This window comes from Acinonyx jubatus, chromosome X, assembly GCF_027475565.1.
Source record: "Acinonyx jubatus isolate Ajub_Pintada_27869175 chromosome X, VMU_Ajub_asm_v1.0, whole genome shotgun sequence".
Lineage (NCBI taxonomy): Eukaryota > Metazoa > Chordata > Mammalia > Carnivora > Felidae > Acinonyx > Acinonyx jubatus.
This window is the reverse complement of record NC_069389.1, coordinates 19627176-19640053: the sequence shown is the minus strand read 5'-3', so window position 1 is coordinate 19640053 and position 12878 is coordinate 19627176. Positions and strand designations below refer to the sequence as shown.

Below are 12878 nucleotides of genomic sequence, written 5' to 3'. Positions count from 1 at the left end.
CTTGCTCTGAGTAAGTTACGTGGTTTCAAAATGATCCTCTTGGATATTTCTATCACTAACGGAGAAATACTGCATGATTCAACTTATATGAAATATCTAAAATAGACTCGTAGGACCAGAGAGCAGAATGGTGGTTGCCAGGGGCCGGGGGGGAAGGGAAATGGGGGGGTTACTCTTCAACGGCTATAACGTCTCAGTCACCCACGATGAATATGTTCTAGGGATCTGCTCTACAACATAGTGCTTATAGTCAACAGTACCGTATCAGACACTTAAAAAATTTGTCAGGAGAGTAAATCTCATGTTAAGTGTCCTCAACACAATAAAATACAAATAAAAATAAGGGCAATATGGTGGGTTTTCCATAAAGCTAAATTTGTTCTGATTTTGTGCCTTCTTTAGCTTTTGCTATTAAAAATTCTAAGAAACAAAAGTACCAGGCACTGATTTTTCTTTTTTTTTTTTAAGCTTTATTACTTAGCAAAATAAAAAGATGGAAATACTGGGTGGTGGGGAGCATCTCCTTTTATTGAAAGGCGTAACACTTTGGTATCAGAAAGGTGGACAAGGCAGAATGCAGCATAGCCTGATGGCCAAGAGAGTGGACTCTGGAGTGGGCACTCCAGGCTCCGCCCCGCCCCACCCTGCCTCTTACAAGGTTCCCTTGGAACCTTGGGAAATAGCTGCAGCACTCTGGGAAATGGGAGTAGTATTTCATGGTGCCATTTTGAGGACTAAATGAATTTATCCATGTCAGAAACCCATCAAATAACTCTAGCACATGCTAGCCATGATAGATGTCATGTGACACTGCACATTTTTGCTTCTGCTTGAGAAGATAGTATCTCTTGATGGAAAATGGAACCATTGGGCTTATGTGCATTAGCCAAGAGACCCCCCCCCCCCCACCAGTGTTTTGGTTTCCTATTCCTGCCACAACCAATGACCACAAATTGGCTCAAAGTAATACAAATTTACATTATCTTAGACTCCATAGGTCAGAAGTCTGGCGGCTCCAGGGGAGAATCCATCTCCTCCTTCATTCAGATTGTTGACAGAATTCACTTCAGTTCCTTGGGGTTGTAGGATCAAGATCTGTTTTGCTGGCTGCCAACTGAGGGCTGTTCCTAGCTTCTAGAGGCTGCAGCTTTCTGTGGCTCACAGCCCTCCTCCTCCATTTTCAAAGCCAACCAACTGCAAGTTGAGTCCTTTTCACATTCCATTTCTCTGACCCTGTCTCCTGCCTCCTCCTTTGACTATAGGAACCCATGTGATAATCCAAAATAATCTCCCCGTTGAAAGGTCAGCTGATTAGCAGCCTGAATCCCAATGCCATGTTAATTCTCTTTTGCTGTAGAAAGTAGCAGTCATAGTTTCTAGGATTAGGATGCAGACATGTTTGGGGGAGGCATGATTTTGCCTGTACCATATCCAGTGAACTGGAATGTCACTGGAGTCTTTAACAGGTCATTTATCCTTACCTTTTATTTCCTCTAAGTGACCTTTTACATAGGATAGGTAATGATTATTGAGCACTTGCTGTGAGCTTGGCCCTGGGTACTAAACTCTTTGTGCACAAAGAGTCTGTGAGGCAGGTTCTGTTATTATCCCCATTTTACAAATGAGGAAACTGCATTTGGGGAAGTTAAGTAATTGATCAAAATAATCAACTGACGAGGGGCTCAGACATTTCAGTGGGCTGCTGTACCCTCGAGGTTTATCTGGAAATCTCTTTTCACATGGCAGTGCATACTAATTAGCAATGCATGTTTTGATTAAAATAAATGTTTTGATTTTGCTAATAGAAATTAACATCCATGTTCATGGATGTGGTAAGAAAATTTTCTTCTGTAGCCTAGCCAAGTTGACACATAAAACTAACCATCACAGTGCTATTTAGTTTATTCCTCTAGCCCTATATTGTCCAATATGGCAGCCACTAGCTATTGAGTACTTGAAATATAGCTGGTCTGAATTGAGGCGTGTGCTGTGAATAGAAATTCACAGCAAATTTAGAAGACATGGTACAAATAAAAAGATCGTAAACTATCTCATTTTTGTGTTGATTATATGATGAAATGATAGTATTTTAGATATGTTGTCTTAAATAAAATGTATTAATTACTTTAAAAAATATTGAAACCTGATAGGTATTAAAATTAACTAATAAGGAGAATGAGTTATAAAATATTTCAAATACAGCTGTCTGAAAATGCAAAAACAAATTTAATTTCTGGCTTGTGCTAAATCACAATCTGTCTTTTGAAGTCAGCATGTTGTTTTTTTCTGAGATCATGGCAGTTACTGCCAAGAGAGGTCTGATTTGTGATAGGGTGGAAGGCCTCAATATTTCTTTAGTCATGTTTTGTTACACTGTAAGTGATACGTAACCAAACAAGAAAGATTTCCTAGCAACAGAGTTGTTTTCCTCAACTAGAAGAATATTTTATGTGCTCCTTTTCTTAATGTCCAAAAGATAAAAAAGCTTATGTATTTAGCATCTTAGATTTTTGAGATTGAGATGTTGGTGAATATAGATAGTAGAATGTATAAGACTATCACTACAAGTACTTGGCGAGCATTAGGTTAAGGTAATTCAGACCTAAAATATATTTAACCAGGTAGAGAACTCTTTGGTTTTTATGACAGACCCAATTGCTGGACATGGTTATTGTACTTAGCTTCATAAGCCTCTTTCTTTTAAGTCTCTTTTTGTTCTTCATTAATTACATACCCAAACTTTTTTTTTTACCCTCATCAGATCGCTAGGTTCTACTGCATTTCATTTGTTTATTCAACAAATGTTTGAATACTGTGTGCTAGGAGGTCCTAAGGATATTGTGACCCCACGAAGCTTATATATTAGTGAATGATTCAAACATGAATGAAAGAATTATACAAATTAGGAAGCACATGGGTGCTATGAATGTGAATAAAAGGTTCTCATCTAAATGGAAGCATAGGTGACAAGGGAAAGCCTTGATCTGAAGGATGAATAGCATTTAGCCAGGCAGAAATTGGGATAGACCAGTCTAGGTCAAGGGATACATTTATGAAGTTCTCATCCTGGGAAAGAGCTTGGCAGATTGGAAGAGCAACAGCAAGAAGGCCTCTGTGTGTGTGTGTGTTAGCGTGCCTCTTGAGGAATAGAGTAAGGTACACAGTACTGAGTCCTATAGAGCTCTGTTTGGAGCAACAAGTAGACATGGTTTTTGTATGATGATCCACCAAGCAATACATAGGGCCTTGTTTCCCACAACTCCATTGTCAAGTGGATGTGATTTGTATATAGGGTAACTGTATAATTTATCATCCAAGTCAGGATCATACACTTGAGAGTGAAAGGGGGTACTGTTAATTATGCTGGGACAGTGGGTATAAACTAGTATGACTTGGGCAAGCCAGGATGTATGATCACCGTGCTTAGAGACCAGTTTTCAACCACTCCAGTAAGCCTGGAGTTGCCTAGAAGCCATGCTCTGAAATGACGGGGTTAGGTCTGTGTTCCTCCTTTCTCCTGGCTAACTACAAGAAGGCTACCATTAGAATCTGCACCAAGTCTAGACCACAGAACCCCAGCCCCATCGCCTCCTCACCTGTAGCCTGCTGTCTTCAGGTTGCCATCTCAAGAGAGCTCTGCTCCTTGATGGACATCAGTTCTTATTAACATGTTTTCACAGTTAGAGTGTTGAAAACATACAGGAAAGAAAGGAAAGCCTTAAACATTTAGCACATGAACATTTCCTACTAGAAACTTTCCTCCATCACTTCTGGTGGTTGATGGGACCTAATTATACGTTCCCAGATGGTGGCCAGGCAGAATGGGTGTGGTCCAATTATAACCTCTTTCTCAGTAAACATGTTGTGTGATTTGACCCCTATGGTGGATGATACACAGAGAAGAATAGCTTTATTCTTTATTTTATTTTATTTTATTTTATTTTATTTTATTTTATTTTATTTTATTCTTTAACAATGATGGTGGCATGAAGTAGTAAAGAACTTGTTTCACTCTTGATTTGATATTTTATAGAATCAGCCGTTTGGCTGACTCTCTGTGATGAGGATTAATAGCGATTTATTACAGCAGGGCCCTCAGGGAGCCCTAGCAATTCCTTCAGTTAACTCAGAAATGGGTCATGTTGCCTTATAATAATATTTCATGTTGTATTCAGCCAGATACTGAAGATGAGCACTTTAAGACATTCCACTCTTGTTTTAAGTGTTTCATTGTTTCTTTTTAAACTGTATTAATATTCTTATTTTTTGTTTCATAAGCCAGGAAATGTGAAGAATTCACCTGGGAATAAGTAGACTGCTCCATGGCTCTGCGCATTTTAATCAGGTAAAGAACAAGGGAACTCTGTAGTTCTTTTCAGCATTGTTAGCACCAGCTGAAATGACTTGTCCATAATTTAATGTAATCAATTATAGCGGTTTCAACTTCATATAGGTACATAAAGGTCAGGGTGTTGTTTTCTTCTGTCTTTAATTGTGGGCTTTGGTGCCTTCACTTATGTGTTCATTCCTGAGAAGTATCTGGGTTTTTGGGCAAGCTAGAACTTGACAGTTGGTATTTGGCTACAAAACTACAAAACTATTTCAAACAGTTGAAAAGTGCCATTATTTCTTAGCTTTATGTTTTCTCAAATAACACTTTACTATGGTAGGCATCCTTGTATTCATATAATAGTCATTAAATAAACATTTGTTGAATGCATGACGGTTGTAGAGAAACTCAAGATTATATAGAGATATTATAAGTGCCATTGGGAAATCATAGGTATAATTATTTTTTCTTTAAAGATTGAGTAACCTGAAGCTGGAGAAAATTAGGATGCCAAATGAAGCCAGAAAAATCAGTGTGATTTCTTCTGGTCTTATACTCAATTCGCTGTTTATTTTCATTCATTTGGTCAGCATTTACTCATGAGTACCAGCTAAGTACAGAACATTAGTTATATTAATATTACTTTTTTATGTATTAAAAATTATATGATAGCACTTGCAATCTCCTGATAAGATCATACTGAGTTTGCAGATAGTCTAAATACTCAGCTATAAAAAGTGACTTCAGGGGCGCCTGGGTGGCACAGTCGGTTAAGCGTCCGACTTCAGCCAGGTCACGATCTCACGGTCCGGGAGTTCGAGCCCCGCGTCGGGCTCTGGTCTGATGGCTCAGAGCCTGGAGCCTGTTTCCGATTCTGTGTCTCCCTCTCTCTCTGCCCCTCCCCCGTTCATGCTCTGTCTCTCTCTGTCCCAAAAATAAATAAACGTTGAAAAAAAAAATTAAAAAAAAAAAGTGACTTCAGGGATGCCTGGGTGGCTCAGTCAGTTAAGCATCCGACTTCGGCTCAGGTCATGATCTCGCAGTTTGTGAGTTCAAGCCCCGTGTTGGGCTCTGTGCTGACAGCTCGGAGCCTGGAGCCTGCTTTGGATTCTGTGTCTCCCTCTCTCTCTGCCCCTCCCCTGCTCACGCTCTGTCTCTCTCTCTCTCTCAAAAATAAATAAACGTTAAAAAAATTTTTTTAAAAAACAAAAGGGACTTCATTCTGGTATATCCATAAAGAGGAATGTTGTTATGTTTCAGTAATATTTAATTGCATGGAAACTTGTTAAATGGAAAAAAAATAGCATAATACACTTTTAGAAAGGATAAAGACCAGGAAATACAACAAAAAAATTAAGTATATATCTTGGGATAGTAGAATTGTGGATGTTTTTTATGCCTTTTCTTCTTTTTTTTTTTTTAAGTTTATTTATTCTGAGACAGAGTGTATGAGCAGGGAAGGGGCAGAGAGAGAGAGGAAAATAGAGAATCCTAAGCAGGCTCCACGCTCAGTAAGGTGCCCAAGGCAGGGCTTCATCTCACAACTGCTAGATCAGTGATCACAACCTGAGCCAGTATCAAGAATTGGACTCTTGGGGCACCTGGGTGGCTCAGTCGGTTAAGCGGCCGACTTCGGCTCAGGTCATGATCTCGCGGTCCGTGAGTTCGAGCCCTGTGTCAGGCTCTGTGCTGACAGCTCAGAGCCTGGAGCTTGTTTCGGATTCTGTGTCTCCCTCTCTCTGACCCTCCCCCGTTCATGCTCTGTCTCTCTCTGTCTCAAAAATAAATAAACATTAAAAAAAAAAAAGAATTGGACTCTCAACTGACTGAGCCACCCAGGCGCCCCTGTAGATTTTCTTCTATATAACTTTCTATATTTAAAAAATTTTTTAATGTTTTTATTTATTTTTGAGAGGGAGAGATAGAGCACAAGCTGGGGAGGAGCAGAGAGGGAGACACAGAATCTGAAGCAGAATCTGTGCTGAGCTGTCAGCACAGAGCCCAACGCTGGGCTAGGACCCACAAACTGTGAGATTATGACCTGAGCCAAAGTCGGCACTTAACCGACTGAGCCATCCAGGTGCCCCTAACTTTCTGTATTTTAAAACTGGCTGCAGTGAATATGAATTTTCTTTTATATCTTTTTTAAAAAATCACTGCTACATTGATTATAAATCATGGCTGCTATTTACAATCCACAAAAGCCCTCAGCCTGAGGTTTTTCTTTCTCAAGCTGTCTGCATAGTTTTGGAGACACAGAGAGTCATAAGATCTTAGAATTTGAGAGAAGTCATCTGGCCCCCCAGCCAGCCTCAAGCATAAATACCCTGTAGCCCTGCGTGTTCTAACTTTTCATCTCCACTGATAGGCAGCTCATCCCTCAGGGCAGCCATCTTTGGACAGTTCTGATTTTTAGGAAGCTGTTTGTTATACTAAGCAAAAATATGTCCTTTTGTAACTCTTATGCAATGGTCCTGATTCTGCCTTAGGGGTCACAAAGAACAAACCCAGATCCTCTTTCACATCTCAGTCCTTCATATAGTAACCCCAAGCCGTACTTCTCAAATTTTGTTATACGAACAAATGACTGCAGGAGCTTGTTAAAAGGCAGAGGCCTAGGCCCCACCCCACCCTAGAATCAGCCTCTCTGGGGAGCGGCCCTGAAGGTGCATCGGATGGACCTGCAGTTGGACGAGACACTGGAGTGTGAATGGCCAGGAAGCCACCTATGCCCTCCAGAGACTTTACATTGAATACAATTATGTTTCTCTGCAGGGACGATGAGACTTGAAATCCCGGGAAACTACCTAAATATCTATTTCATCTTTCCCAAATATTCTGGGCCATAGTTCAGCTTACTGCACATACAACCTTGATTTCATTCTTTATTTTTTTACATCTCTATTGGAGATGGTGTTTTCAATTATAAAAGTGGTGCATATTTGTTGTAAAGAAATTAGATAAATATTTTTAAACTTTGTCTTGACCTCTGTTCCTTTCCCAGAGATAATTTCTGTTAATAGTTTGGCATACCGTTCCAGACTTTTTTCTCTGTGTGTAGATGTGTGCACATCCATACCTGCTTTTGGTTTTTTGACACAATGCACTTATATTCCTTGTACTGTTTTGCGAGTACACTGAAACCTCCATGAGGGAACACATCACAATTTTATCATCACACCTAAAGAAATTAACACTAATTTGTTAATATCATCTCATATTCAGGTAGTATGCAGATCTCTCTGATTATCTTTTTGCATTTGTTTGGTTTGAATCAGGATCCAAACAACATTTCCCCATTACATTTGACTGATAGGTCCCTGAAGTCCCCTTTAAACTATAATAGTTCCTTCTCCTTCATTTTCCCCTTGCCATTCATTTTTTGAGAAACAGACCTATTTATCCTTTAGAGAATCCCACATCCTGGCTGTGGCTGAGTGCATCCATTTAGTGTCGTTCTGTTTATCTGTTGGTTCTGCTCTTCTCTGCATTTCCCATAAAACGATAGATCTGAAGGCTTAATCAGATTTACATTCACTTTTGGTAAGAATACTTCATAGACAGTGCTGTGTTTAGCTGTGTTGAACAAATGAGATAACTTGCCTTGTTTCGCTTAATATATTATGTACATATTTTTCTTAGTACTTAGAGATCTTTCTTTCTCATTTCTCCTCTTAGCTGCTTACTAATTTCCTAGTATGGACTACCATGGCCTATTGAATCCTTATCAATAGAGGTTGTTTCCAGTTTGTAGTTCTTTTTTTTTTTAATTTTTTAAAATGTTTATCTAATTTTGAGAGAGAGACAGAGAGAGACAGAGCACGAGCAGGGGAGGGGCTGAGAGAGAGGGAGACACAGAATCCAAAGCCTACTCCAGAGTCCGAGCCTGACGCGGGGCTCTCAAACTCACAAACTGAGATCATGACCTGAGTCGAAGTCGGATGCTTAACCGACTGAGCCATCCAGGCACCTCAGTTTGTAGTTCTGACAGTGCAGTAAATGTATTGAATTCTTAGACAAGTCCAAAACACATGAATAAACTGAGATAGAAAAGGTAAGCTAGAGGGTTACATGTTTAACTTAAGAATTTTTGGTTTTATATTAAAAGATGTATTTATATCTAAAAGATATATTTATATCTCTAAAATATTTATAAACCCAAAATTGCTAAGAAGATTCATTACATATTAGGAAAAGAAGCAATCTGGAGAAGAATTGGCTTGGTCTTTGGTGTGTCTTTGGAGGATGTATCTTCCACTCCAGAAGAGAACAATGGGGTGATGTAAAGAAAGGTATACGTCAGACTAACAGTGATAGAATCATGCTCTCCTTCATCACGTGGGCGGAAATGTAATCGTTTGGTTTTTCAGAAGGGGAGAGATGTGTGTGCTGTACCACTTAGGCATTTAATCTTTATTCATTTATCCATCCATCTGTTTCATTGTGCTCAGGTACACAGCCAGTGGAGAATCTGAATGTAGTTTGGAAGAAACACAAAACCTTTCTGATTTGTAGCTTATGCATCTGTAAAATGGAAATAATTATAGTTTTCTCTGGCTCATTATGATCCTCACGGTCATATGATGGTAATGAGTAATGTAAAGATTTGATATGGCTTCTCAATTTAAACCTAATGAATTTTCAAAAAGCAAAGTTTTAGAGTTTCTCTCTTTTTTTTAGCAGTTTACTTATGGTTTTCTTTTTCTTTTAGTTATAGGTAAACATTGGAAACTCCATGTGGTAAACCAGTATTTCTACAGAAAAAATGGCAAAGAAGTCAGTACTGAATGTAGTAAATTGGCTTTCTTCTTCAGGAAAAACTAAACGAGACTTCTTTGTTATCTTGGGTGATACCATACTCCAAGTGGACTAATTGGAAATCTTTTCACCTAGAGATAATGTCCAGCCTTAGAGCTCGTCACTCTCATGTTGCTATTTATATACATAATTAAAATTCCAAGTTAAAAAAATTGTTCTGCGTTTTTTTAAATTATTGATTGACAGTTCAAGCATATCTGGTGCCCATGTGTGTGGTATGCGTGGTGTATATTGGTGTATATGCATGTTGTGTCGTATCTCTCTGAGTATACATGTGTGTGTGCACATGGGTGTGTGTGTGTGTGTGTGTGTGTGTGTGTGTGTGTGTTTAAGAAAACCATTAACTTGGGTGTCTGGGTGGCTCAGTCAGTTAAGGGTCTGACTTTGGCCTAGGTCATGATCTCACCGTTCCCGAGTTCAAGCCCTGCATTGGGCCCTGTCCTGACAGTTCAGAGCCTGGAGCCTGCTTCAGATTCTGTGTCTCCCTGTCTCTCAGCCCCTCCCCAACTCATACACTCACTCTCTCTCTGTCTTTCTCTCTCTCTCTCTCTCTCTCTCTCAAAAATAAATAAACATTAAAAAAATTTTTTTAATTAAAAAAAAAAAAAGGAAACCATTAACTCCTCTCAGAGCAGTACCAGCTGGCAATCTTCACGGTCCAAGCCCCGCAACTGTCGAGTCGAGCAGGGTGGCTCTAGAGCTGAGAGACGATGCTCCGATGGCCAGTATGAGAACAAAACCTGTAAGTAATAGTTGGCATGACAGTAATTAGAACACATACAAAGGAAACAGTAACCGTGACCCCTTGTTGTGTTCCTTTGCCTCCCAGCTTATCCAGATCTTCCACTTCTTGAATGTCAGCACAAGAGGCGTGACGAAGAGGGCTCTGTCCTCTGTCGGTGGAGGAATGGTATGTGGTTGCGTGTGTGGGTTCTGTGTATATAGACCTTGTACTCACTTTTGGAGCCCCTGCCTGCGCAGCTCACTGAACTCTATTTTCAGTGCTGATGGGACAGCAGGGGAAGAGCATGTGAAAGAGAATTGACAATTTCCAAATTTCAGTCAGATTGGAAATGAAAAGTTGTCTTTGTATTCTTGTAGTGTCAATTTAATTCCTAATTGGTGACCGTCCAAATTTGACAGCATTTGGTAAGATAGCACTACAGAAACAAAACGTGCTCATGTTAATATTAAATACATTTGATGGAGCCAAAATGGCAGGAATGTTGCCAGCATTGTTACCGGACTAATGAGCTGAAGCATATTTGTCCCTAGAATAATCCCTGTAGTGACCCAGAAATCTTTATTTCCTTTTTTTGCCAAAATACTTTTGTGTTACTGTGCCAGCCATCCAAACATATTAAAGCTGTGCCTAAATTTAATAACTCATAAATATACCATTATTATTTCAGGCTTTTCCCATTGGCTTGGCTTCTTATATCACCCCCAGAAAGCAGAGACTCCACAAGTTTCCTCATTCTTAGGATTGCTTGATCTAGAGAAGATGAAGAAATGGCTCACACCACAGCATGCTCTACAGATCATTAATCAAAAGGTATTTGAGTGCCTCCTAACTGTAAGGTATTACTTCCGATTTTGAACACTTTAGTTGATATTGAAACACTGCTTTGAAACCCCTTAACTCTTGCAAGATGGGAGATGGACGTGGGGGGTCACAGCGCCGGCTCCGAGTAGTTTGTAGCCTGCATTTACGACAGCAAGCTCATGACTTTCCAACCAGGGTAACTCAGTTGCCCTTTATGCTATGATCTTTTCCTTCCAGGGTGATTTGTATCCAGTGCTATCTGCCTTTTATATTTTCATGCCTTCCACGAACCCTGAACTGTAGGGAAGAAACAATTTGCGTATTGTAAGATCTTGCATTTCTCTAGCTCTTTATACTTTTCAAAGTGTGTGTTTGTGTCTTCTTGGCTTATTCCTGATCTCAGTACGTTTATACTCTGGTTTTCTCTGTCCTGAGGTAATGCTTTCTACTTGCATTTACACTTTTTATTCTGTTTCTTATGACTGGTTCCCCTTATGATAAAACTATGAATCTCAAGGGGCGCCTGGGTGGCTACATCGGTCTCGGCTCAGGTCATGGTCTCACGTTTTCTTGAGGTCGAGCCCCACATAGGGCTCCAAGCTGACAGTGTGGAGCCTGCTTGGTATTCTCTCGTCTCCCTCTCTCTCTGCCCTTTTCTGACTCACGCTGTCTGTCTGTCTCCCTCAAAATAAATAAATTTTTAAAAAACACTATGAATCTCAATCCAGTTTAGCTGCAACTTAATCGGCACAATTCTATTTGAATAGCGTTAGAGACTTTAGAGGGAATGTTCTCTACCATACAGAGTGATTTAAGTTCCCCTGAAGAGACAAATGTGGTGTGGTCTGTTCTGTGAGGATGTGGTAGCTGGAGTCCTAACAGAGATTGCTTTGTCATAAATCAAGATTGCAAAGCAATTGTTTCAATGGGGGGGAAAGGGAGCAGAGGTGGTAAAGAATGCCTTCATCGGTCTTACCACCTGTGGTACCCCTTTGGATAAAATCAAAACAGTAGTAGATGGAAGAACCAAGGCCAGCTGAGGGACCTCCCACCTTGGCAGTGCAGTAGCAGGTGCCTGGGCCACTGGGTTAACAGCTTTCATTGTTAAGTGCACTGCCAGATCCCAGCCCAGAGGGGGCCTGTGTAATGTGAAGTACTTCCCTAATTGATCATTGACATTATATTCATATGGCCTAAAGGAAATTCAAACTGTAGGTAAAATGTTTGTGTTCACATATACAGATGGAATAGTGTGACTTGCTTGTGGTTAAATAGCAAACCGACAGTTAAAATTAGGCCATGTAGTGAGTACTACTGATTTTTATTCGTTTAAAGATAAAGTTCAGAATCCTTAATTTCAGCCCAAAAGAGACAGATTATGTTTTCCTCCTTGTCCTACATTAATGCACTTTGCACTCATTTTCTGGGAAAGGTTTGATGTGTAGAGAAACGCTTTTCCTTGTAACCAACAGTATTCATGCTTATTATATAAGCTGAATGATTTAATGTGAGTGTAAAAGTTTTCACTTTTTAATCCAATGCACCCATCCAGTCTAATGCAAAAACCTCTGTCAGAGGGACCAGCAATATATTTGTGGGACTAAATTCTCATCCAAAGCTTAATTTTAATTAAAGGTAAATATTTGAAATAAGAGGAATCTAAACTGGTAAGGAAGAAGTAAAACTCTCACTCTTTGCAGAAGACATGATACTATATATAGAAAACCTTTAAGACTCCACCAAAAAACTACTAGAACTGATAAATGAATTCAGTAAAGTCGCAAGGTACAAAATCAGCGTACAGAAATCTGTTGCATTCCTGTACACTAATAATGAAGCAGCAGAAAGTGAAATTAAGAAAACATTTACAGTTGCACCAAAAACAATAAAATGTCTAGGAATAAACTTAAAACAGGTCAAAGGCCTATACTCTGAAAACTATAAAACACCGATGAAAGAAACTCAAGATGACACAAGGAAATGGAAAGACATTCCATGCTCATGGGTTAGAAGAACAAACATTGTTAACATGTCTACACTACCCAAAGCTATCTACACATTTAATGCAATCTCTACCAAAATACCAACAGCATTTTTCACAGAGTTAGAACAAATAATCCTAAAATTTGTATGGAGCCACAAAAGACCCCAAATGGCCAAAGCAGTCTTGAAAAAGAAAAACAA

General features: G+C 39.5%; 1 protein-coding gene across 2 annotated transcripts in view; it reads left to right on the top strand.

Annotated features, from left to right (window-relative positions):
* APOO (apolipoprotein O) overlaps nt 1-9315 on the top strand; it is a 56773-nt gene extending 47458 nt beyond the window's left edge. For both annotated transcript variants that reach the window (XM_027054505.2, XM_053202178.1), the window contains exons 8-9: nt 4279-4345; nt 9042-9315. In XM_027054505.2, the coding sequence (XP_026910306.1) occupies nt 4279-4314 (36 nt within the window). In that variant the 3' untranslated portion in view covers nt 4315-4345; nt 9042-9315. The remainder of the gene's footprint in view (nt 1-4278; nt 4346-9041) is intronic.
* Nucleotides 9316-12878: the final 3563 nt, after the last annotated feature.